The sequence below is a fragment of the Neospora caninum genome, chromosome II (assembly GCF_000208865.1).
Source record: "Neospora caninum Liverpool complete genome, chromosome II".
Lineage (NCBI taxonomy): Eukaryota > Apicomplexa > Conoidasida > Eucoccidiorida > Sarcocystidae > Neospora > Neospora caninum.
This window is the reverse complement of record NC_018387.1, coordinates 1347505-1373707: the sequence shown is the minus strand read 5'-3', so window position 1 is coordinate 1373707 and position 26203 is coordinate 1347505. Positions and strand designations below refer to the sequence as shown.

The 26203-nt window shown below is 56.4% G+C and overlaps 1 protein-coding gene across 1 annotated transcript; it reads right to left on the bottom strand.

The window, feature by feature from the left end:
• Positions 1 to 375: 375 nt before the first annotated feature.
• Positions 376 to 25105, bottom strand: NCLIV_006080 (putative MORN repeat-containing protein; the record flags this gene model as incomplete). The annotated part of the gene is made up of 41 exons (XM_003880118.1): positions 376 to 521; positions 828 to 943; positions 1246 to 1347; positions 1646 to 1826; positions 2176 to 2359; positions 2846 to 3115; positions 3450 to 3649; positions 3863 to 3927; positions 4263 to 4412; positions 4767 to 4840; positions 5289 to 5444; positions 5907 to 5963; positions 6357 to 6479; positions 6899 to 7529; positions 8038 to 8228; positions 8567 to 8842; positions 9263 to 9523; positions 9892 to 10032; positions 10318 to 10452; positions 10624 to 10710; positions 11261 to 11413; positions 11743 to 11899; positions 12304 to 12602; positions 12762 to 12930; positions 13225 to 13319; positions 13530 to 14108; positions 14447 to 14627; positions 15017 to 15207; positions 15746 to 15854; positions 16148 to 16227; positions 16588 to 16855; positions 17063 to 17734; positions 18153 to 18692; positions 19203 to 19319; positions 19592 to 19742; positions 20165 to 20791; positions 21105 to 21284; positions 21637 to 21993; positions 22460 to 22551; positions 22906 to 24103; positions 24445 to 25105. 41 exons carry the CDS (start codon positions 25103 to 25105, stop codon positions 376 to 378), a joined length of 10422 nt encoding a protein of 3473 aa, XP_003880167.1.
• Positions 25106 to 26203: the final 1098 nt, after the last annotated feature.

The following is a 26203-nucleotide window of genomic DNA, read 5'->3' as shown; positions in this document are numbered from 1 at the left end:
AAAGACGAGACAGATGAAACGTTTGTACATTCAACAGGGAAGAAACAAGAGTGATGCGTTTTCAATTGAGGAACACCAGCATTGACGCCAGTACTAATGCCCACTTGCTGTTTCACACAAGAGCTAGCACACAAGCGCGGATGGCCCAGCAGCAAGACACATTCGTTGCTTGCTGTATCCCTTTTCCATTCTTTCTCATCCAACATAAAACCACAGAAACACACACATGCGTGTGGGATATACCCCGTTCCTGTGTGGGTTCATACGAGAGACATGCAGCTGTCCGTTCTCTCCGGTCGTCGTCGCTTTCTTGACAACGCGTTCTTTTCGCTTCGCTGTTGCAACGATGGTCTCTCTTTCCACAGGTTTGTGCGCTTAGGAAATGCGACGCCCAGATGGGGTTTGAAGGACAAAGGGAGTTCCTCTGTCATCGTCCAACTCGAGGAGATCGGGAAAGGAGACTGGCAGCGCGACTCCCGATTTGCTGCGAGGAGGGCAACCTTTTGGGGTCACACCAAATGCTGAAGAGATAGACAAAACGAGGAGACACACACAGTAAATATGATATGCACGCACACACACACAAACAGGCTATATATATACATTCCTTTGCATTCATCCGTGTTCATATCTGCCTTCTGCTTCGTTTTCCTTTTCCGGGTTCTTCAGACGCAAACGGCCTTCAACCAGAATTGCCGGTTTCGGGACGGGATCCCCTGCATTCCGAAATCTAGTCTCTCCTTCCTTTCGTAGGAATTTTCGCCTGAAGTTTTGCAAACCGAGCTGCTTCTTCTTTTCCCTCTTTACGTTTCCTGGCATTTCCTCACCGAAGGTCTGTGACTCGTAGAAATCTCCAAACCGCGTGTTGCCGTCGTCGAGCGTACGCTTCAAATGGAGACGGTTCAGGCGCGAGGTCCCTGCCTTCCACCAGGCCGGATTGGGGCTGAAACGAACGGAACGAAAAACAGCGAAAACGAAGGCCAAACAGTTGGGAGTCTCTTTTCACCTTCATCCCAGCTGATCTCTCGCCACAACATCTCCCATTTCCGCAGCAACGGGAACAAGAAACAGAGACAACCAACACTTGTTTTCCGGTTCCGTCCTTTCCTCCCGACTTTCTTCGCTTCCTTCGTTCCATCTAGACACCTGATTGCTGAAAGACCTCACGCTTGATGTCTCCGCTTTTTTCACTACGTGAGGAAGCGCCTCTCGCCAATGCCAACTCCGTCCACTTCTTTCACGCACCTGATCGACGGCGAAAACCCGACCGGAGGAAGCTCTAGGGCGCTGCCGCCCTTGTCGGCGCGCCTCAACTTGAGGCTGGGGTCGATGCGCCCGCGAACAAATCTGCGAGAAAGAGAAAACATCAAAGAGCAAACATCAAGACAGCAACAAGATGCAAGCACTGCCGCAGGCTCGACGAAGGCGAAACAACGGCGGAAAAAAGTCGCGGAAAGGGTCTGTATCGATGATCGTGTTTGCAACGCACGCGGCCGCACGCGTCTCCACTGTAGTACAAATCTCTTCAAAAATAAGAAACGCTGGCAGGTCTGCCTTCCTTTTAGATCGTAGATGGACGCATGAGCGCATCTCCCGGTCCTCCCCGCTGGTTTCTCCGCATCGTTTCTCGTTTTCCTTTCCTCACAGGAAGGCTCCTTCTTTGCCGGACGGGCCTTTGAGTTTGCCAACGCCGTGAGGCAAATCGTTGTCCCAGTCTCCTTCGTAGAAGCAGAACTCTCCTGCATCAGTTGTTTCGTTGAGGAAGGTGAACCGGCCCTTTCCGTGTCTCTTGCCTTTGCGAATTTCTCCTTCATAAGTGCCTTCTTCTGTACACACAGCGGGAAAGGCGGAGAAGAGACAAACGACAGGCTGAACAGACGCTGTGAACCACGCGGGAACAACTTCGAACATCTGGAGTTGCATCTATATACACACCAACGCATGCACGCGCATATAGGTATATATATTTATATGTTAGTCTGCATGCAAATCTGAATCTATATACGAACATATGCCTGCCATCATATACTCCCGTGTATCACCACGCTCAGCTTGCACCGGCTGTCTCGATATGTCAGTTTTCTACCCTCGATCTACTCGGACTTGTTGTTTCTCCACATGACCCACCGAACAAAACTTCGGCTTTCGATTTTTGGCTTTCTTGATTGGACTCACCATTGACGAACGTGCCGCGTCCATCGGGGACATCATCTCGCCACAGACCGTCGTAGACGACCGTGTTGTTCCGGATGAGAGTGCCGTGACCCTCCCGCTTTCCGTGGACGAAATCGCCACCGAAAATAGAGTCGTCAGGGTAGACTACGCGGCTGACGCGGCCATGAGGCACATCGTCTTTCCACTGAGAAAAACATGCCGACAAAGAAAAAGCCCTTGGGTCCAGACTGCCACCTTCCGCGCATCCATATATGTATATATTATGTATACACTTATGCATACGAAGACCTCTGGGTATGTAATAGGCTACCCCATGTGTAGGCATACACATGGGGCGCATACCACGCAGCTGCACACACACGTGTGTGTGCATTTGCAAATCTGAGGATGTGGACTTGTGGTTTTCATGTGTGTCGATGGATGGCGTAGGCCGAATCTCGAGGAAAGCCGTTTTCCCTTGGATTTTTTCGGGTGAAAATTTGTGGTGTATCACCAACACAAAGAACGCCAACTCTTCCGCATGCTCGAATCTCAGATAGTATCCTAGAGTAATACAGGGTACATGCTAGACAGCCGCCGGCTTTGGATGGTATGCCTTTTAATGCCACATAATGCAGCTGTCTACACACTGCCGTCTCGTCTCACGGGTGTGTGCTTGCCCTAGGTTTACCGGTCCATCGACTCGGATGAGTCCCTTCTTCCGAATGTCTTTCACCACGCCTTTGCCTTCTCTGCAGCCTGCGAAGAAGTCGCCTTCGTAGATGAAGCTGTCAAACACCATCACGCCTGTTCCGTGAGGCAGCCCGTCGTGGAGACCCCCGACGTAGGACGTGAAGGGAACGATGTCGCCCTCCACTCGCCTCTCGATTTCCTTCGTGTCTTCGCAGAACGACGCGCGCTCCAGGTCGATCTTGCCGCTCGAGCACGACGCGAAGCCGTCCTACAAACAAAATCAGGAAAGCCATGAATTGCGTGCACTTTTATGTGGATACACGATCCTGTGGGAAGCCCCGGACTCGCGTGCAGGTTCATGTGGATGCCCCTGTGCTCCGGTGACTACTCGTTCTGTCCTGTGAGGGTTGCCGCGTGGGCGGGAAGGTGCAGCGGCGTGAACGCTGTGGATATCTTTTGTAAAAGGCGAGGGCGGGAACCCACGCGATTCGTGTCCTGTCCGGCTACAAATACATCGCCAGACACATCGTGGACACCCAGTTCTATCGCGAGTGGTATGGGCATCGACGACTGGATTTGTGAGAGTTGAGAGCGCACCGCACCTTGAATGTGGCAGCAATGACGATTTGAGTTCCGGGTGTTGGCCGCGGGAGTCGCAGAACACCCTTGCCGTGTCGCAGACCGGAGCGCCACTCGCCCTCGTATTCTGCCCCGCTGTGAATGCTCCTGATTTTTCCTCTTCCCTCTGCTCGCCCATCCACGAAGGAGCCTTCGTAGACGAAATTCTCGGTGCGAAGGCGACCTACGGGGGACGAGACAAGAAATGACACAGGCCTCAGACAGACCTCGAAGGCAGGGAACCCGGGGAAGAGGTTCGACAGACTCAACAGTCCTTCTCTCTTCCATGTGCTTCTCTATCGCTTCCGCGTCTCTTCCCTTCTCCACTGTTCTCGCCCTCCTCCCACGCTTGCTCTTGTTCTTGCTCCTCCCCCGCTCTTCGTGCATGTTCTCTCACCGGCGATGAGGCCATTCAGGGCGCTTCGACCCATCGCTCTGAAGAACTCGGAGCCGTCAACGAACCTTGAGGGGAGACGAAACAAACGGAAAAAGAAGACTGCAACATGAAACACCGCTGGAGAAACCAGAAGAACAGAACACGGGCACTGAAAACAGAGAACTCCAAACCACTTCCCCCCTAGGGAGGATGAACATTTAACAAAAGGAGGACACCCGTGACCCTCACATGTACACATGTGCTGCGACCAAAGAAACACAGATACAGCCACACAACATAAACCGGCATCTACATACGTATATATATATATATATATATATATATATATATATACTTGGTTGCTGGTAGTCTGCGAAGCCGTTTGAAGAGAGATTCGTTTGACAAATTTGAGATCACCTACTTGATATGAGTGAAGGACCGGTTGAGGCGGTCCCAGAGAGATGGACTGTCAGGGTCGGCCGTCGGCCCAAGAAGCTTGCCCCATCTCGAAAGGAAGGGTAGATACTCCGCCTCGCGCTCCTTCGTGATGCTCGGCTGCGGCCCCGAAGTCCTAAAAAGAACGAACAAACCACACATCCGCACAGAGGTCAGAGCCACCTTTCCGCATGCACACTGCTCAGCTCGCACACGATGTATGTTGTGTAGAATATCGAGGCCTTTATACGGGCAACTTGAGCGCCTACGCCCTGAGCACGGAGCTATGTTGCACCGGCACGCGCGCAGATAAACCCTTCACTCAAATATAAGCATATATATATATATATATATAATAAGGAATCAAACACGGCTGAAGTGCATACTTATGTGCATATCTGGTGGCACACGTAAGTACATCCATAGATATAGGCATGCGGATATGCACGCAAAAGAGACTGCAACCACACGTTGATGACGCGAGACGTACCATGCAGCTTCTGCTGGGAGGCATGTGGCAGATGCAGGTTTCTCGGCGCCCGGATGTACAGCGTCGACCACGCCCTGATGGAAAAAACGTTGGACACGCGGCAAAGTGGGGCCCTGCACGCTGGGAATGATGAAGGGAATCATGAAAAGGCAAAAGAGAGAGGCTCTCCTCTGTTGTTGCCGTGGCTTCTGTTCAACGACGAGACAGACGCATCGACTTACGGCTTCCCGATTTACGAGAACGACCGAGAGGGGGAGAAGCTAACTCCCAAAGAGAAGACGTCCATTTCTACGGAGGCCAGGCAGCTTGTTCCGCGCCCCCATGCCTCTCGCCTTTTATCTTCTGCTTTCTCCTCTCTTTTTGTCACATCTAAAGTCCCTTTCCGCGATCCGTTCCTCGGTTTCGCACCCTTAGGGCCTCCGTCATCGCTTTCGGTTCCACTTTCCAGCTGACTGCTGCTTTGTTTCGGTGTTTCGACTCTTCCTCCCTTGCCGACAGGCGCTCGGCCGTCTTCGCACCTACCTCGATTTCGAGGATTTGAACGGTGCTCTTGCTCGCACCGCAGGGGGCTCTGGACGGATCGAAATCGTAGTCTGCCTCCTCGAGGACAGCAAGCCTCACGGGCCCTTCCAGCTCGTCGTCCACGAAGGTGCCGACTTGCTTCCACCACGTGCCGTTCTGCAGGCGAGCGACAGGCACTCGACACAGGAACATCCTGGTAAAAAGCCGTGCGGCGCACGACACGGAGGGCAACGGCCGGAAAACGGACGCGAGACGGACGCAGCGCGGCGAGGAACAGAGAGACGCACGTGGGAAGAATTTGGGGTGAACGTGAACGGAGCCGGAGAAGAGCTTAGGCGCAGACAGGAGACCAGAGGGCGGAAGCCGCAGCAGAGAGCGAGACAGGGAAAAGCAGGAAGGGGAGGGAACGCACGACTGTGAGCCGCTTCGAAGAAACCCCAGAAAGAATGGCCGGTTTGTTCTTCATCGCACATCAACACGCGATTTTGATTCCGCCGTGGAGAGTGGCGAGCCAGGTAAAGAAGTCCCAGAAGACATACGATCTGCGCTCCCTTCTCTTCTCGTTCGCCTCTCGGCTGGTTTCTCTTCCTGATTTGCGTCCCCCGAAGGCTGCCTCACCGCGTCCTGCGAGTAGGCTACGCCCTGCCCCCAGCGTCGTCCATTCGCCCACGTTCCCTGACAAAGAACAGAAAGACAAATGCCCAAAAACAGAGTAGACAGAAACGCACTGAGCGAGAGCCAGAGGCACCCATTTGCCACCGGTGGCTTTTATTAACACATCCTTTGTATTAATGCAAAACCAAAAAAAGTACACATGCATAAACATATACATGGATATATATATATATATATATACATATATATGCCTTTGCTACCCCAACGGGACGAAGTAACTATGAAAACTCCCGATGGCGTCTTCGATTCAGCATGCGACGAACAGGATGCATCTGCTTGCGTATACATAAACGCAGGTGTACGTGAACACAAGCAGGCAAACGTACACGGATATACGCATATGTGGAAGTACAGAAATGCATATTTGTATGTGTATATATGCCCGCTTCTTACGTCGTAAGCAAGCCTGTCACGATGGTCAAAGAGTCTTCCTTCTCCATGGTAGCGACTCATGGACCATTCGCCGACGTATCTCCCCAGGAACTGTGGTGGGGATGTCGAAGGGTCGTAGAAATTCTGAGAAAGAAGACCGCAACCGCCGCCGTCCTTCCCATGTTTCTTTTGCTGTGTTTGTTGCCCTTCCTTGTCGCAAGCGTGAACCGAACTCGCATCCGGTCCTCATGCTGTGTGCAAAGTTCCTGCCAGACTCCCGTTTCTTCTGTTTCCCTTTGTTCGTTCGTCTTCCTTCTTCGTTCTTTCCCTTTGCTCTCCGCAGTGCTTTCCTCCCCCCTTTCGCGAACTCCGTTGTCTTTTCTGCTCCATCTCTGCAACCCCTTGTCTCTACTATCGCTTGCTCGTCGGTCGCCTCTTCGGTGCACGCGACTCCCTTTCGTTCGTAGACAGACGAGCCTTTTCTTCGGCCTCAAGCAAGTCCGGACCTTGTCTGCGTTTCGTTTCCTTCTGTCTCCATTCGCGCTGGATTTTCTTGCTCTTACCTGCTCTCCAGCTTCTTCTCTGACCCACTGGCCTGCAGCGTCCGGCTGTTTGTCTCGCGCGTCCTGCTCTGCGTGTCCTCGCCCGCCGCCCTCAGCGAAGGTGGAGGGCCTCGCGGGCGCAGCCGGACCCGCCGACGGGCTCAGAGGCGCGTCCGACCGCCGGTGCTTCGCCCGGAGCGGCAGAGAGCTGTGAGGCCTCTCCAGCAGAGCGTGGCCCTCCCCTGTCGCGGCGGAAGGGCTTTCTTCCTCGACTCCTTCCTGCATGCGACAGGTCCCCGAAGTGGCGTGGAACGCGTCGTCTTGCTGCCGGCCGAGGTACTGCGACTGCTGCCGCCGCTCCTGCCGCGTCGCCGCAGTCAGCTTTTCTTCTCCAGAGGCCAGAGCGACGTACGGGTGACTCGGCGCTGGCAAACGTGAGCCGCCAGCAACCGCGCTGTGCGCAGCAGCCGGGGCTTTGTGGAAGGCCGGAGAAAGCAGCGGAGACGAACTGAAGAGGCGCGGGCGGCGCAAGGCCCCGCCGCGGCGAGCTCGCAGCTCGCCCTCTGGGCTCGTGAAGAGCAGGTGATACGGACCCGAAGGCGCGCGGCGCGAGGCAAAGGCGGGGAGTACGAAGCGGACTTTGCCCTCGTACCTGAGAGAAAAAGCCAAGGGAGAACAGGCCGTTTGAGACGCGGCGCCGGAACGCAGACCCATGCGTGAATTGACAGTTAGAGAGAGAGACAGACGGATTCTGTGGAACTGCTGGAGACCAGCGACGTGTGAGGACCCGACCGGAAAGTCTCTTGCACTTTAGGCATCTTCAGTGAGGAGCTACCGCTTCTTTGGACGCGTATTTATGCGCCAGCCAAACACGCGAAACGCATCTCCACCACGCACACATGCATATGTACCTATATTCTAGACATAGGTAAATATATGGATGTATATATAGATATGCGTATATACACGGAGACTCTACAAGTTAAGTGCGTGCACAAATATAGACTCGCACCTGTAGAGGTGTGGGCATGAGCGCTTTAGAGCTGCATGGTCTCTCACGGCGGTTTCAAGCTGCAGTGTAACCGGCAGGGGTCCGTTCACATCTGTGGGATTCACAGAAGCCCAGAGAGATATGCGCGGCGTTTGGACGTTTGCTTTACCCTTCAATGAGTTGTTTCGGCTTGTGCATTTCCGCCCCGACGAGCATCGTTTGCCACATCGCCAAGTGCCGCGTCGAGGTCCGAACCGAGACCAGAGATGTCGCGTCTTTCGAAGAAAAGAAGAAGAACTTGCGCGAAGCAGCGGAACCGGCGAGAGTAAGGTGGTCAGCTGGCAGGACGCGGGTCGACGACTGGAAAGAGAAGACAGCGGCAAAACCCATCTCGAGTTTCAGAAAAGCGAGGGAACGCAAACCCTACCGGTCCCCGGCGTCGCTTCGTTTCTTCTTCCTTTCCTCCCCTGGCCCTCTTCTGCATTGCCGTGTCCACACTCGCCGCCTGGACCTAAACCCGCGTAGAGTGCGCCGTGCACCGAGCGAAGGCTGGACTGTCTCGAACTGTGGGCCTCTTCCGGTTCTTCCATCCCAACCCGTGCGCCCGCAGCGCACTGGCAGCGGCCCTTCCCTTTGCCCGTTTTTTCTGTTAAATCGCGACTGCATCGCGACTTTCGCGTCTCTCGCGGGAAACTTACGTTCTCGGCGGTGGTTGACGCCTCGTGGGCCTCGACGGTGGTGAACTGCATCCGCAGGTTCTGCGTCCTGAGGTGGGGAAATTCATCTTCCTCGTGCTTGCCCGACCGCGCTGCGCCGACTGCCCACGCGTGCTCGCTGTCCAGAGTCGACGGCGCCGAGGCTGACAAGTCGCAGAGCTTGACGAACTGTAGCGGGAGGAACCGGCGCTCTGGCCGCGCTGGCGAGTCTAGGGATCGCGCGATGAAGTGCGGGAACACAAATTGAAGAGCCGAGGCCTGAACAGAAACGAGAGCAGCGGTGCCAAACAACACCACACACACACCCAAGGTAACGTACACTACAACTATATACATATGTGTACACAGAGGAGTTTACAAAAAGATGCACCGAAATATATGAATAAATAAAAAGGTGGAAGGCCTAGATTTGCTTGCACGTACACTCCAGTACCACTATGTATTCGTATATGTAAGAATACTGTGTATGGCGTGACTCTGGGCTGTCTGTCAACACGTCAGCGCAAGGACTGGACCTTCCCAACAGCTCGTGCACTGTCACTACGTTCCCCACTTTGAAGAAGACCCGAAACTCTCGGTGGTTCATGCATCTGTTCATATATAACTCGGAAATGCCTGCATGCACGCCTGGCAATGGGGATCGACCAGAAGATACACGCGTCTGCATATGAAGCTCACAGTGAGCTTGAGAAAGCACGGAATCCACACAGCTCTCTCCGTTGCTTCGCCTTCTTCTTCAACTCGTTCCCAGAGCTGGACAAAGGCCGCGTGAGCAGGCAGGGGGTCGGGTCGCCAGGTCGAGGGCCCGCCACAGAGCGTCTGGCTACTGGCTACGAAGTGAAGAACTGGGGGGGGGGACGGCGAGGCGAAAGACGGCGAGGCGGCCGCTGCGCGGGAATGAGTCATTGGCGGAGATCGCGAGTAGAAACACGTGTATACCTGCAAAGGGCGAGAAGAGACACAGCGCCGCAACACGTGGAGGGGCTGAGGCGGGCAAAAAAGGGAAGAACCAAAAGGGAAAGAGCTACCGTCGCAGAGAAAGTGGTGTAGAAGACGGCGGGAGGGGAAACGGCGAGAAGAGCGAGAAATACAAACTCGAAGCTTGTCTTCGTCAGCATAGTGCAGGAGACAAAGGAAACGGCGGAGTCGAGGTACCCGTGGACAAAATGCGGATAAGAAGCCGAGGAGGAAGCGCGAGGCAGAAGCGGTGGATGCGAAAGACTGAGGTGGAGGAGGGCTCGCAAGAACACGAGAGAAAGGGTGGCCGATGTAGGAGTCACCACAAAGACCCAGAAACAGCTTTTTACCTGCTGAAGAATGTTATCAACAGCCGCTTCCAGGCGGCCCGGACCGCCCTTTGGGGCGTCTTCTGTCGTTGCGCCAATCTCGCCTGTGAGCCACAGGCCCAGCTGCTCTTCCCATTTCCTCATTTGGTCTGCGAGACGCGGCTGAAAAGAAAAGGCGGGGGCCGAAAGAAAACCGAACCGTTCGTCTCGTCGGCTCCCCCCAAGACACCGGTCATCCCAAAACCGACATCACCAGACCCCAGGAAGGAAAGGCTTCCGGGAGAGTCGGCGTGAAAAAGGACGAAGGAAGGAAATCCACTTTACTTGCGGGTTGTTCGCCGGCGCAGCTGAACATTCTGCCGCCAGACAAGCCAGAGAGACTCCGACTGCAGAGCAGGAGGTTGAGAAACAGAGCGACGGCCGACGAAGGTATTACATCCTTCTCACCTTGAGAGCAATGGCTGAACCCGCCAGCTCGAGGGGGAACGGGACGGACCGGAAGAAGCGGGGCGAGTAGCGGTCTTGCCTCACACGCTCCATTCTCGTGTTGAGGAAGGAGAGCTCCTCGAGACTCTTGCCCATCTGAACAGAGGAGAGACACAAGGGGTCGACAGCAAACTAGGAAAGAAAGAAGCGTGCAACGGGCCCTCACCTCATCCCATTTCTCCGCTTCGGTTCACAGCGCAAAAACAGGCACGGGCTAAGAAGCATTGTCCTCAATGGCTCCTCCGTTTCTCAGCTCTGTCTGCATACCTTGATCGCCTCATCATGCTCTTGCACAGCTCCGCGAAGGATTGCGTCGTTCTGCATCTTTTCCAGCGTCTCTAGGTCTTTAACCACCTGAACCCAGATTGCCACAAGACACATGTGGGCGGCCGTACGGTCAAATATACACAAAGTACATACGCAGATGCAAGCAAAGAGTCTTGGATGCTCTATGCGCGTCAAATGCCTTGAGAATATCTCTCGGCGCGCAGTGCTTCGAGCAGCTTAACAGGAAACAGGAGCTTCAAAAGTGTCTTCTCCCCGTTGGAGGCACACTTTTCTCAAGACTCATACTAACAGCAGACGCCATTCAGGAGGAGAAAGGCATGATTGAATACATGTACATGTTTGCCGGTCTACGTATATATATATACATATATATATATATATATATATATATATGCATTTAGGTATATCTGCCTGTACGGGCGGCAGGAAGTCTAGGACTGAGGTCTCGCTTGCTGCATTCCCCATCTGGAGACATCGCGTTGCCATGGAAGGCCCACGTCATGGGCGTCTCTTCGAATTGTCTTGATACGCGCGACCCGGATCTAGGGACGTGTTCGCGTCGAGAAGTTTGCGGAGCGCGGTAAATGGATCTCGTGCTGGTTGCGTGCCTTCGTACCATTTGGAAATAGCGGATTTCCTTGTCAATGCAAGCGGCCAGGTGGTCAATCAGAGAGGCTTTCACGTGGACGAGTTCCCGAGAGTACTCCCTGACGGCACAGTGCTCGGTGTCCGTCAGTGGGTTGATCCAACTGCTTTCTCCGTTCGTGTGCTGGAAAGGCCAGGGTAAGAGAAGAGCCACCACTTGCGTGAGAAGCCGAAGGGAAAGGAACCGCAAGAACGAGAAGCTCGGCAGCGCACGAGCCTACGAAAGCCTGTGTTACGGTACACGCTTTTAGGCGCGAAACCCTCGGTCTGAGGTTTCGTCTGTTTCTGCCACGAGCTTTCTTCCGCCGGGAAGGCCACAACTCCTCAGAGCAGAAAGCGAAACGCAGAAAAACCTTCTGAAAGAGGCCTTTGCTTTCGACCCCCATACATCTCCGGAGACACCGTCCTAGAGCCAGAGAAGCCTCAAAAGACGCATTGTGCCGGTTTTCTTACAATTCCCCGGTCAGCGAAGAAAGACGTGAGCTCCGACGAGGACAAGACCGCCTCCGCCACAGTGGGCAACGCGGCAACTCCGTTCGCCAGCAGGTCTTGCAAGAGCGCATCTCTCTCGTTCAGCTCCGCGGCGAAGACCAGGCGTTGCGATTTGTAGCTGCGAATCGAAAAGGATCAAAGCGCGAAAACACAGACGCAGACATCCCAGCGTGGCTTTCTCGTTCGTGATATATGTAGGATCGAAAAAGGAACCGAAGCATGTGTAGGGACAGGCACCCGGTAGTTTCTGCCTGCGTGCGCATAAGCCAGGAAGACTGAAACAAAGCCTCTGGCCTCTCCAGTGTGTCGTTGCCATGCATTTATATATACATAAATATATATATATATATATATATATACCTAGATGTGCGTAAATGCATATCGACGAAATCCATCCAGCGTACGAATGCGAGTCAGCTGGACTCCTTCCGTATTCATTTGTGATCCATAAACATGCGTGCATGTATGAAGGGCGAGAGCCCGCGGTCCCTCTGTGACCCTTTGCCTCGTCGCACAGCTCACTTGGGCTCCACTCTGAAGTTTCCCAGTCCCTCGTCGCTTCTCCCGCTGCTTTCGGCCTCCTCGTCTGGATCGCCTGACAGCTCCGCGAGGATCGTGCATGGTAGAGGAGGCAAGAAAGCGGCTTCGTCTTCTTCGCCGCCTAAGGCACGAAAGAGCATGCGCGTGCAGCTGCGGGCTAAAGTGCTGACGTCGCCCCCGGAGTGGTCCGCAGCGTCCGACTTTCCCTGGTCGTTCGAGAGGCCGAGAACCGAGGCAGAGCGAGGCGGGGGACGAAGAGCGGGAACGAAGCAGATGTGAGCCTGAGAACAGCCGAAGCGCAGACCGCGCGAAGCGAAGCACCCCTCGCGACATGTCACCATACGTGGGTCCAGAGGTAACAGAGATGCTCAGTGTCTCTATGCGTTCAAGGACACAGATGTATTCCTAGTCGGGGGACCGGCTTTTAAACGGGGGCTTACATCTGTGAGGGCTGGGTCCACGACGAGGCCCACCCCTGGCTCCTCTTCAGGGGAAAGAACCAGCAGGAAGTTGTCGAGGTCGGGAAGGGCGCTACCCTGCAGAGGGACAAGAAGGCGACCCTTCTCTGTTGCCTGCACGCGGGCCGACGGAGGCGGGGCCATGGCCCGCCTAAAGCGCGAGAGAAGAGAGAATGCACAAAAAAGACACAGGCGCAATAAAAGCGAACGCGGAGCAAAGTTGCAGGACCAAAAATCAACCCAGTCGTTTATATACAGGAATGTATACCTACTTATTTGAATATCCATGCACTCGACAACAGTCGAGGCGTGTATCCACTTCTCGACATCTATGCATACACACATGTATATCTACATACCCAGTGTGCATGCATCCGTGCAAACACAAATTTACGTATATACATTTATATATAGATGCCTGTGTGTTCCTCTTGTTGTGCTGTACCTGGAGAAGAAGCGAGTGGCGTAGCGTGTTCCTCTCTGCAGTTGGCGGTGCTTGAGAAGCACTCGGTTCAGCGATTCGTCGTAGTGAACAGCCACCTGAACAGGGAAAGAAGGTGAGGCAGGGCCTACGTTGACGGGCGGGCAATGCCGCTGAAGCCCAGCCAACACGCGACGTTTGGACGCGGCTGGCGACCCCGGAAGCGGTAAAGCGCCAAAGGGTGAAGGCCGAAAAAGCGAACAAAGTGCGTCTGCCAGGGTCCCGGCCCTTTCCACCTTTTCGATTGTTCTCTTTGCATCCTCTCGTACCGTATCTGGGGTGATGACGAAGTGTGCAGGCAAGGCGCCCTGTGGGACGACGTGGATGTCTCCTCTCAAGTCGGGTTTCTCTCCTAGCGGGAGCGTCACTTCGAGGCGGCCGCTGGTGAGGCACTCGGCGACTTCTCCGTCGATCTCCTCGGCGCTGGCTGCCGCGGAGGTCTCGGGTAGCCGCTTTTCCACCGGCGACACGCGGTAGGTGTGCGCGAGGCGAATGCGGTCGGAGAGGATCCGCAGCTGTCTCCGCCCGCCCCACGCCTCCAGGCGGACGACCGCGGCGACCTTTTCGAGGGCGGCCTCGGGAGCCTGCGTCCGAGCCCGCTCCTCTTCCTCCTGCGACAGATGCAAGCCGCCGCGGAGGCTGCGTCCACTCGGAGGCACGAGCGACTCGTCCGTGTACAGCGAAAGATACGAGTCGGTCTCTGCGCGGGAAGGCGAGAAGTGCCTTGTTGTGTTCAGGGCCCGCAGCCACGCGCGGGAGTACCTCGGCTCCGCCATCGCCAAGAAGGAGGAAAGGGGAGAAAACGCCTTATCGTACAGGGGGTAGCGGTAGCTGGGTCTGTGCACGACCTGCGAGGAAAGGAGAGGGAGAAGGCGATAAAGGTTAAGACGAGAGGCAAGACGACAGAATGGGGCCAACCAGAAGGCACCAAGGAAGGCGGACGACGCTGAAAGCGAGGGGAGAAAAAGAGGTGAACATGAAAGCTCCAGGAAACATACGCAGGTCAACGCACCAGAGACTCTCCTGTTTTAATCGGATCAAATTTGAGTGTGGAAACGAAGCACGGCGATAGCTAGCACACAACGCCACATGCTGGCGTGCACGCCACGGGGCCCCGGTTTGCTGCAGGACGAAGTGTGGGGTTTTGTCTCTTTTTTAAAAACAGTGGAGAGACGCAGACACGCACCTGAATCGTGGCCACCAGCTGGCCCGCGCAGGTGCTCTGGGCGGAGCCCTGAAGACTCTCCAGGAGGCTCGAGGCATCGATCTGGACAGGGAGCTGAGCCTCGACGTGGCTCTGCGGCACAGGCCCGAGGCGAACCAGGCGCTTGCGGAGAGGCACGGAGGCGGAAACGCTGGACACATCGCTGAAGCAATGGAAAGGGAAAGGGCGACGCCGCTTGAGGAAACGAAAGGACAGAAAAGGGAAGGGCGCCGACAGAAACAGAAGGACGGAATGAAGGAAGCAGCGAACGAGACGAGCAAGCAGCGGAACACGGAAGCCGAGGGCCAGGTTCCTGTGACCCGGCAAGAACCTAGGGGAAGTGTTTGCGACAGTCGCTGTCGCAGATGGGTAGAAGAAAGACGGGCGTATGCAGAGTTTGCTTTATGAAGAAGAAACGGCAGATATTAGAGAAGTAAAGAATATCAAAACCGTGCAGACAAAGGAGAAAAACGAAACGCGGTGATCCATGTACAGAAAGAGGGCCGCGAAGCTCGACGTCATTTCACTTTCCCTGGCATCCACGAGTCTCACATGGTTTCTCCATTCGCTGTGAGTGGAGTGTAGTCGGTGGCGTTCGAAGCCTTTGGGAAAAGCAGGGATGTCACTGAGGACAAGAACCTCGTCTTGGCCGTCGACGTCACAGAGGGCGCTTGTGGGGCACGCGCGTGGAAAAGAAGGCCGGTCTCTGGCGCGACGACGTGCAGCTGCTGCACTGGGAGATTCTGCGAAACCCAAAGGAGAGCGGCGCCTTGCCTTGGAAAGATTCTTCAGCCAGGCGCATTACGCTTTGCTAGCGCCACCCCCCCCCCCCCCCCCCGCAGAAACAGAACGGGCAGCCTCCCGCATGATGACACGCAGCTGGTAAAGTGCAACGACTGGAGGGACGACGGAGTTAAGCTTGCCGCTCCGAACGCCGATGTGTTCTCTCAACTGGACACCACGTCTTCTGTGGAAGAAAACACGACGCGAAGGCCAGCTCCCCGCACCGGACTGAAGGCTCGCGTGAGATCGCCCCTCCTCCAGAGCACGGTGGGTGAAGAAGCAAAGCGCGGCGTCCTGAAGAGGAAGGAATGGCTGTTCGAGGCTGCTCCTGTGTGTCCCGATGGGCCACGCCGTAGTCCTTTGGAAGAACCGCGCCCTCCAAGCTGGCTGTGTGCATGCGTTTCTGTGGCCGTTTCTCTTTGCTTCTCTTCTACGGCAGGCCGATGCGAAAGTGCTTCCATCCGCCTGTCTAGAGACTTGCTTTTCTTCCGCCCTCACCACTTCAGAGTTGATGAAGCCTGGAGCTGTTGTCGGATAGCGCCAGTCGTCGGGTTTTGTGTTGCGGCGGTTGGCCGTGACGATGGCGTGCAGCCACCGTGCAGCCAGTCTGGAGAAGAGAGAACAGGACAAGGTGGGAAGATTCCGGAGAGTACGGCGGAGAGTACGGCGACGAGCCAGAGCGAAGCAGCAAACACCGCCACACAGGGTCAGCGAGGAACGACAGCGCGGAAAAAAATGAGAGGCCACAGGACGCAGGAAGGCGGCTACGAGACGAAGAAACTGAAGGGATGACGCACAGCACGCCAGTGCTGCACAGGCATGGGAGTGGCAAGGATCTTTTGACAAGACAGCAGACAGACACACAGCGCCTTGTCGAGGACCCGTTTTCTCCCGCCTCACCCGCAGTAGAAAGAAGTAAGGTGGGCGTAGAATCGCCAGTTGCGCAGTGCCTCCGTGGCTCTGTGCAGTCCCACCAAAGCCTGCACACGCACCACGGCGAAAAGCAAGGGAAAGCAGCTCGGGAGGTCTCGAGACTGCAGGGCGAGAACACCCTCGACGCGTCCATTCCCTTCTCCCACGGGCGTCTCCGAGTGTTCCCTCCTGCTGTCTGGTCCGGCGCCGCCAGGTCAGGAAGAAAAAGAGTAAGCGCAAACCCGCGATGCGTTCTTTCCTCTGTATCTGGGCGTGAAGTGGACTGCTTCAGGCAGCTGCTAGTGTCGGAATTCGATCTCCTTCGACATCCAGGTTATTCCACATCGTGGAGAAATCACAAGCAGGTCATCCGCTCGCTCTTCGGACCTCGGGGGGGGGAGCGGCACTCTCGTGCGCTCCTGTCTTACCTGAAGTTTCAGTTTTTCGAACCATTGCCCCCAGGCGACCGCCGCCCTCCGGATCTCCTCAGTGGAGAGGAGAATCAGAGCGAGGAGCACCAGGCAGGCTCCCGCGAGCGCTGCAGAGACGTGGAGCTGAGCTTCCCCGATCTTGTCGTTGCAGCTCAACAGAAGCAGAAGAAGGGTCGCCTTCGCCAGTTCGGCGCCGACGAGGCCCCGCAGGAGGTCTGCCGCTACGTGGACGGGCGCACTGCGCCAGCAGCGGTGCCCCAGGAGCCTGGAGAATGTCAGAAAGAAGAACGAACGGCGCATGCATGGATGCATGGACGCGTGCTACACCTGGAGGGCGCAGCGACGAGGGAAGACACCCTCGTGAGACAAAGCGACGGATTGGAGATCGAAAACGCAGAGAATCCGAGAGGCCGACGATTTGCCCACCGAGGACCGACAAAGCTGCAGGCTTTCCCCCTGGCTGCCCGCTTACCCGCGCACGACAGGGTGGACTCTGGCGAGCCAGCATCCCAGGTCAGCATTGCCTTGGTCTCCGCGGTACTTCCAGAGCGTCCACTGCCTCCTGAGTTCTTTGATCTCTGCCCGGTGCGTCTCCGCGACGGCGACGAATCCAGTTCCCTCGCCGCGACCGTCATCTCCGCCCAAGAACCGCGTGGTTCCAGGGTCACCCAAAAGCTCCCGACGCGCCGCTGCCGGCAGCGGCTCTCCGCCGGCTCTCCGCTCGCCCGCGAAGCAGCGTCGCTCCCACCTGTCTGTGGACCGCTGCAAAGCCTCCGGAAGGTTGAGTGCGACGTTCACGCCGCAGCCGAGGAGCAGCAGCGCCAAGACTGCCGAGGACGAGACGCCAACTGCGGAGTGCAGACTCACGAGGAGGACGGCGCCAACCAGCGAGCAGCGAACGGTGAGGAAGTGAAGCAACGCGCGTGGACAGCCGCTGGCGGAAGGGGGGAGGAGCAGCGCGTAGCGGTCAGCGTAGCTCAGCTGCAGATTTCGCGTGGGAGCCCAAAAGTGCAGAGGCTTCCCGAGACCAGCAGAGAGCCAGGCCAAACTCGAGAGGTGACCCAGCTGAATCTCGGCCTCAGCGTTTAGCACCGACGCGCGCGAAGACGCGCCCAAGGCGGTGCCGCTGCGCGAGATGCTGACGCTGCAGGCAGCACAAACACAACAGTCGAGGGGAATGCGAGCGAGGACAGAGCGTTCTGCCCTGCGAGACAGGGCAGAAAGAAATGGAACGAAAGTGGAGAAAAGGAGGGACAGGACCGAAGGGACAAGCCGTCCGAGAGGAGACAGACGCGCCGCCGTGAGGCCACGGGGGCACGACACAGAGCAGACGAGGAAGACGGAAGATCTATTCAGAGATGGAAGACAGGTAATCGACCGCCGGGAAGAAATAAAGGACGAACAGACCATGGAAGCGCGAAGCGAGGCGAGGGAAGAAAGTCCCCGTATCCCGAAGACGTCTCGTTTTTCAGGTGGAACACCGAAGGGGGGCTAGAAATCGAAACGCGTCTGCACCTTTTGTGAGTCTTCACTGGCTCGTCCTGCATGCGCTTCTTTCTTACCTGACGCGTCCAACAGACGCCTGCGACCACTTTCGGCAGAGAATGGCATTTGCAGCCTCGTAGCCGTGGACTTCGTACGCTTCTCCATCGAGCTGCAGCAGGACTTCGTTTTCGCCGTTTCCTGCAGCCCCCCGCTGGTCCCCCAGCTCCTCGCGGATAATGAGGCATCTGCCTGGCCTCTCTCCCACTTCTTCCGGCTCCGGAAAACCTCCCGCCTCGGCGCCTTCGGGACGCTGCGCGTCGCCTTCCGGCCCTCGGAGGCACGGTGGCAGCAACGCGGAACAGAACGAGGCGTGGTGGTGAGCACAGCTCGCACTGAGTTCTTCACAGCTCGAGGAGAACGAAGACAACGCACGCTCTTGGCCTTTTGCCAATAGGTCCCCAGTCAAAGCCATCCCACCGCCGCACGAAAAGCTGCGGTGGTAGTCGCCCGATTCGTCTTCTGTTTCTTCGTCCGCCTCGGCCGCCTCGAGCGGCACAGCGAGGCCAGCCGCCGCCGACACACACGGCGCCTTGATCGGCGCCACAGAGCGGAGCTCCCTGGAGAGAAAAAAGTGAAGTGACGGTGGGGCACACCGGGGTAGCAACACATGCGGAGACGGCACGCCTCGACGAATCGTGAGGCACAGGCCACGCAAATCTCTACCCACATAAAGAAAACATTAATACAAATATATAAATATATATATATATATAAATATATAAATATATATATGTAGGTGGCGCTATTGGTGCACAATGGGAAGGTGAGACGGTCAAGGCATATACCAATATGCAGCCGAGGAGGCGCGAACATTATTCGCCGACCGGGAGAAATAGATCAACCTGTATACAGCCCATCGCACTGTCATATATATATATATATATATAGACATGCATAAATATATCAAGAGAGTCGGCGAAAGAGACAAAACTGCACAGCGACGTGGCACTTGAACAACAATAGGGCGCGAGACGACTCGAGATTGCTCTACCTGGCACAGATACACAGACAGCCGGAGCAATGGCCACAAAGATAAGGAGGTGTCCGTGTGTGGCTTTCGTCCCTACCCTGAGCAGAGCTCCGCTAGGAAGGGCGGGAGGAACGAGAACCGCGAGATTCGTGCCTTGACCTCGTACACTCGACGGTCGGTGTATTTCTGCAAAGCGGAGCAGAAGACGACTTTCCTGCAGTACAGAGCCAAGGGGCGGAGGATAGGCACGGAAACGCGCTGAGAAAGCAAACAGATGGGAGAGAAACGCGAAGGCCCGAGAGTGTCACCCTCTTGGCCTTCGCGTGACTGTGCTGCCTCGCCTGTTCCTGTCGCCTGCGTTTCTTCCGTGTGTTTCAGTCTTCCCGCACGCCCCCTCGTACAGTGGAGGCTCGAGAGGCCAGCAAGGGGTGCACTGCGGTCGCATGCGCACCGCTCGTGTTTACGAGGGTTTCTGCTCTGGCTCACTTTTTGAGGAAGCGAAGGGTGCTGTGGGCCCAGACCAAGTAGCCGATCGGGTACACGACCAGGAGGGCGCTACAGATGGTGAAGAGGCACCACGGCGAGAAATGGACGCCGAAGATTCTCAGGGACAACGTCTTCTCCGCAAATGCGAGGCCTGAAGAGGAGAACGCGACAATGTCAGTCGGCGAGGAGGAAGGGATAAACCGTCGAACGCTTCCAGAGGTCTTTCACGTCCCAGCGAGTTTACTATTTCAACCAGCACCACACCGCAGGCAAAGATTCAGACCGGCTTCTTTGTCTGTCTCCCCCGGCTAGGGGGGAGCGAGGAAAGAGGGACGTGAAACGGCCCGGCGATCCGAGACACAGGTCTCTCGGAGAGGTGATTCAGGAGATCAAACGAGCGAGCGAAACGCTTAAATCATCGGAGCAGACGAGACGAAGCGCCCGTGGACGCAAACGATGTGAGGCGTAGAACCAGAAGCGACACCCACATGGAAAGTGGGAAAAGCTGAAGAGCCAGGGGGCGAAACTCGAGTAGACAGAACATCCCCGGAGAGACGTGGACGCGGTTTTTACCTGCACTCGCTTGGGCGAAAGAGATGAGGCCGTAATCGAAGAGAAAGATCAACACACTCGAGGGGACGGCGAATTTGTCAGGCAGAAATCTCCAAACCCCCTTGGTTGGCTGCTGGGGCCGCTCAGTCGGGCCGTCGTCCTGCAGGCCTTCGGCCGGGGACGCCGCTGAAAATGCCTCGAGGGCGGCTTGGTGTCTCCGTTCAAAGATCCTGCGGGCAATGACGAGCGCGAAGAGGAAGACAGAGACGAGAAGCAGCGACGCGTAGAGGAGAACGCAAGAGGCGAACCGACCCAACATGTCGCTGCGGTCGCTCTGGATTTCCAAGTAGCGCAGGAGGTGCTCGGACACCTCTTCCCAGCTCTTCTGCTCTGCGCTACTCCCTTCAACAGGCGCCACGACTTCAGAAGCCAGCAGCGGGTCTGTCGATGACAGAGAAATGAACGAGGAGGAGAAAGCAGAGAGCCGTCGAAGTCGCATTTCCGAGGCCGAGGCCGAGGCGGGCGGGTGGACGGCCGCAGCACTTTGGAGCGGAACGGAGGGACGAACGAAAGTGAGGGGGACCTGCGCGAGGATGCTGGGCGAAGAGAGAGAGGCGGGGAGAAGAGGCGAGGGCGAGACGAGTTCACCTGGAAACCCAAGAGCAAAACAATGGTCGGAGAAACGGAGCAGTACCATGACAGATGAACGCAAACTCGCAGAAACGCCTCAGCGCCTGTGTACGCGTCAACACGTCTGAGGGGATGAAGCTCTGCCTCACGCGATGCAGCCCGAGAGACGCAGCACGTGCACACCAACTGCGTTCAGATAGGTGCATGCACAAGGAGACTTGCGCACGTGTAGGCAAATCCGTCATCCCTGAGGCCTATGGATGCGATATCCCAAGAAAAAAGGGGACCTGGGAAGGGGAGCAAAGCGGACTAGGAGGAGCGCGAGGCGTACTTCCAAGGAGTGTGGCTGGAATCAGTCTGCCCAGAGGCGAAGAAGCTGAGGGGAGAAGCTGCGGGCCTGCACGGCCCTGGGCAGAGTCGTCGACGACCTCCACCCAACTCGAAGGCAGAGTGACTTGCAGACCAAAGTCGAAGAAGCGTCTCGAAAAGCCCGCCCACATCTCCGGGGTACCTGCACACAAAGACAAGAAAAACAGCGGTAAAACAGTTCTGACATATACATACGCTCCCTTTTTTCTACATGGACATTCGTCCCTGCATGCACTATTAACCAGACCCCGCAGAGCGCGCCCGTTACACGGCGAGAAAGTCGCTAGGAAACTTGTGCGAGAAATCCGAAGCCATGCGCAGCAAAACGCATGTTTCAGTGTGGGCGCGCGTAGAAGTGAAGAACGCGTGTCATGTCTCGCCTCGAGACGCCCGACACAGGTCGTGGATGCGCTTGGCTACTCGCATCTCGCTTTCGCGTCATCCACTCCTTGCCTTTCTCGATTTCCTGGTGTCCCCCCGTCTCCCCTTCGCACCTGGAATGGCTGCGGTGATGGCAACGAAGTTGAGTGTCTTGGCGATGGCTAGCCACCCAGCTCCCGCGAAGGCGTGGACGATGCCGGAGCCCCAGCAAGCTGCGTCCGCCAGCGCTGGAACCAGCGAAGCGCCACTGAACCAGGCCGTAGGTCGCGTAACCTCGATGGTGTAGACAACTTCGCGTTTGCTCTGTTTCTCGGAGGCGCCGTTCTGGGCGACGCCCAAAGCCGCGCCGTCTGTTTCACTGGGGAAAGAAGTCTCACTGTCCGGAGAGGACAAGACAATCGAGATGCGCCTGGTGTCACCGGGCCCCAGGCGGTAGAAGGCTGTCTGGTGCCGAGGGAGAAAGAGGTTGCCTGGAAGAAGAAGAGCCCGCGCGCGCGGGAAGAGAGAAGACGCAAGAAAAGGGCGTGAGCAAGGGTCCAAGACGCGGTTGGTCGCCACCGGAAGACGGAGGCGAAGAGGTGCTGAAACAACCCGAGGATTAGGACGCCCAGTAAAATATCTGACCTGTTTCTCCGACGTGCTCTGCTAACCCAATGGAACTTGGATCCAACATGAACAAAATGATCGCGAGAAGCGACAGGAAGCCGCGACGCAGAGGCAACAAACACAAAGCAAAGAGACCAAACGCAAATCAGAGGAAACCACGAAGCCCAGCAAAAGTCGTCAAACGGAAGGCGAAGGGATTTCTGGCTGTTGGCGTGAGGCAAGGACCCAGAAGGCAAACCACCAGGACAGAACTTCTTCCCTATATTTTGCCACCTTGGACGCTTCTCTTCTTGCATACGTATATGCTTAACGCTGCCTTTTCTTCCTCACCATCGACGTGGATATGAGAGCCTGGCACTGCCTCTCCCAGTTGAAGGCCGACGAACTTGCGATCCACAGGCACTTGTGCAGAGAAGTGGAACCTGAAAAAAGCACAGTCACGCAGTATATATATATACAAAATTTTTTTGTCCAGACAGGGACAGGCAGGTCGCGCATGAGTAAATCGACATTATGTGTACGCAGACGGAAGGGCCCCAAAAGACTAGGTCTGTAGCTGGGGTAGCTCTACAGATGGTAGTGTATGCAGGCACAAGCACATTCACGTTCATGCATGCTTTTATAAACGGCGAGGCCAGAAGCAAGTGACTGAAGAGCGAGCTAGGGAGAGACCGATAAACAAAAAAGGAGAGACATATGAGTAAACGAGAGCCTCCAAGGTGAGGAACGTTATGAGGATGCTACTGGAGCAAATTGCAAAGGGAAACAAGACGTACACATTTGAGTCGAAGGGGGGGTTCAGAGTGGCTCCAAGAAGGTTGAGGTTCTTCAGGAGCGGCTGGATGCCGTCAGCGGCACTAGCTTGGCCTTCTGTTGCCCTAACGAGAATAACAAAATACATTTCCCCGTCTTCTTCGCCTCGTCCTCCACTTTTTTTCACGAAGCTACGAATCGGCACGACACGTGATTCCTCATTGGGCGGCAGCCACAGCGGAACATTCTTGGCAACGCCTGTGCTCCTTTTGCGGCCTGCTTCGCCCACCACGATTTCTGTCTGGGTGTCGGCGGCCCGGAAGGTTACATTATCTCCGTTGGCGCCTGCAGGCAGGCGCAAATAGTAGAGATGCTTCTCCGGCGAGAAAACCCGTGGAAGTAGCTGACCGCGCGTCGGCTGGATCCCCGCGAGAGCAGCTCGCCCTGCGTGTGGCGCCACACAGTGTATGTACACCCGGTAGTGGACCGGGTCGGAGCTGTTGCCGAACAGTTTCATCCCATTTAGCGTTTTCTGCACCAGGTCGTTCAGCACGCACTTGGCGTTGCCACTACACAAGCGTGCGCTGCCGGAAACGGACGAGAACACGGACAAAACCAACTGAATGGCCGTTCCAGGTTCGCCGCACGTTACTTTGTGGAGCAGTGAGGACTTGCGTTCCTGAGCTGAGAGCGCGAGCGGGTCCGTCGCCTTCGCATCATCCCGCGCCGGAACGCTTCCGCCTTCCTCAGCGGCCGTTAAAAAGAACCCTGGAGCGGCAACAGCCGCCACCGTCACGGACTGAGCTTCAGGCAAAGTCGCGTGGTACTCGAGAATTTCCGAGTTGAACGGCGGCTGAAGAGACGGAACGCCTGGAACTCCGCGGGAAACAGCCAACTGGGCGAGTCGAGGGACCGCAAGGCCCTGCCCCGGAAGATGAACCGGAAAAATCGACACCCGGCGGCAGTCGGCAGCGGCTGCAATGGGGCTCGGCGGGGCCAGGAACGGCGTCAGCGACTCCGCGCGCGCCTTCGAGGACATTGAGGTGTTGGACGGGCCGAAAACCGAAAACAGAGAGAAAAGAGAGGACACCGGGATGCTCAGCGAAGTGAGAGACAGAGTCGCGTCTGCGTCCTCGTCGCAGATCTCTAAAGACACCTCGCGGGCGTCCTCGGCGGCAGCCGCGAAGTGGAGAGGCATGGTTGACGTCGACATCGACGAGCCTGAAAAGTTAAGGAGAACGAACAAAGCATATGATTGCGAAGCGTGCAGAGCAATGGAAAGCACGCGAGAGAGACGGAAGCGCAACGGGAGGGGGAGATCATAGACGCGGGTGTCGTGAGGGTACAACCCAGGCATAGGAATGGAGACAGAAGAAAAAGCGAAAGGGGAAACGGACGCGCAAAAGAAGTGGAGAAGCACAGGGTAAGGAGGGCCTGAGGAAGCAGTGGGATCGAGTGTACCCGATGAGCGTAAACAGGAGAGAGCACACGCAAAGAGAGCACGGTTTTCTGCTCATGTGCCGGCTGGTCCCTTGTCCTGGAGAAGCGCAGGCATGCCTCACCAGGGATCCTGAACTTTCTGTTCTCCTTTTTGGTGAGAAGCAGGAGACTAGCGGTCTGAACACTGGAGGGGCACTGCACGACGAAGTCCCTTGCGTCCGCTGGGAAGTTGGCGGGTTCTACGCTGCAATTGATTTTCCCCGTTTTGTCTCCAGAATCAGGGAAGAAGTAGAACCCAGCAGGCGTGGGAGGCACCTCGGAGACGCGCCGTTCTGTCTCAAGCGATTCCACTGCTTCTGTCGGCTTTTCCCCGGTCGCTGCCTGCGTAACCACAGACCACCAGGAGGACACAGTGGAGCGCACCTTGTCCAGCTCTTCGTCGCCGTTCCTCGACGTCCCAGGAGAAGCCGAAGGCCATACCGACAAGGGAGGCCAAGGCAACGCACTCGCGCCGGAGAGAAGAGGCAACGGCGTCGCGGTTCTGCGCTCAGCCTCCCGCGTGCTGCCTCCAGGGTTGGACAAGAAGCCAGACAGGAGGAAGAGAATGATAGCAGAACCCAGAAGGGGAGACGAAAATCGACGAAGACGTCCGCACCAACCCACCCCGCTCCGTCTTGCACACGTCTGTCCAGCGGCATCGCTCATCTTCTGCACAGGCGTTTCCGGTGGAGGGCCTTCACGGTGCCTCGCCGCCACAGCGGCCACAGCCGCGAGAGGCGACATCGTTCGGCGCCGCGGGCGGAGTTCCGGCAAATTCGAGCGCGCCGAGAAGAGAATGTTTGGGAGGTTGGACGAGCATGCGCATGAGTCGCGCGGAAGGCGCGTGGAGACGGAGGACGATGCGGAAGACGAGACACGAGAAGGACGGTCGGGAGTGGAGACAACAGGGCGGCAAGGAGGAAACCCGCGTCAGGTGAGACTTTGCGACGGAGCTTGGGCGACCTTTAGCTACGGAATGAAGCAATCAGATACAGAGTTACACATGATTTCGGGTATCTATGAATGGATACGCAAGGATGTACTCAAATAAACCGATTTGGAAGGACTTTCGGCCGGACCCCCCACACGCTTGAAAGTCGGACGAAATGGCGAAGCGGTTATTTGGCCGGAGTTTTCGTCCGGAAACACGCACTTTTCCCATCTCCTTCGGTGGCATCGTTGAAGGGATCGAAACGCGAAACAAGGGGGAAAGAGGACGAAAAAACGACGAAGTGGACGGTGTCGCGAGAGTGCACGCTGTGTCGGGCAAGAGTGGAAACAGAGCGCGGCGGAAGGGCCGACGGAAAGAGCACAAATGGACGCACCGGAAAGGGGAATAAATCACTTTGGCGGTTTCTCGGGAAAAAAAGTCCGCGGTGCTCTTCCCTCTGCACTCACAGAGGCGGACACATGAAGCGCGGGGCAACAGAGAAAGAAAAAGATCCACGAACAAGGTCACGACAGCCTCCTTGAAGCCTTTGCCCCCTGCAAACGCGCTCGCAAAAAACTGGCGATAGATCGCTTCTGCAGCAACAAGCTGCGGCAACTTGGACTGTCTGTACAGCTGTGCGGATCCGTGTCGGAAAGAGTCTATCTTGATTCGTTTCCTTTGGCAGCAGACACTGTCTTCAACCGTTTTCCTTTCGGCACTTCTCTACAATATACCGCAGCTCCAAGCGAATCGGGACTAGAGCCTGGACGGGAGACCCCTTGTCCCGTCGCGTGACCGTACCCTCAGGCGCCTGAACACCCGGCGAGAGGTTCGACACAGAGAGAGCGCCGGCACGAGATGAGGCAACGTGCGTCCAGAAAAGCCGGGGGACGCGCGATTTCCTGTTGGGA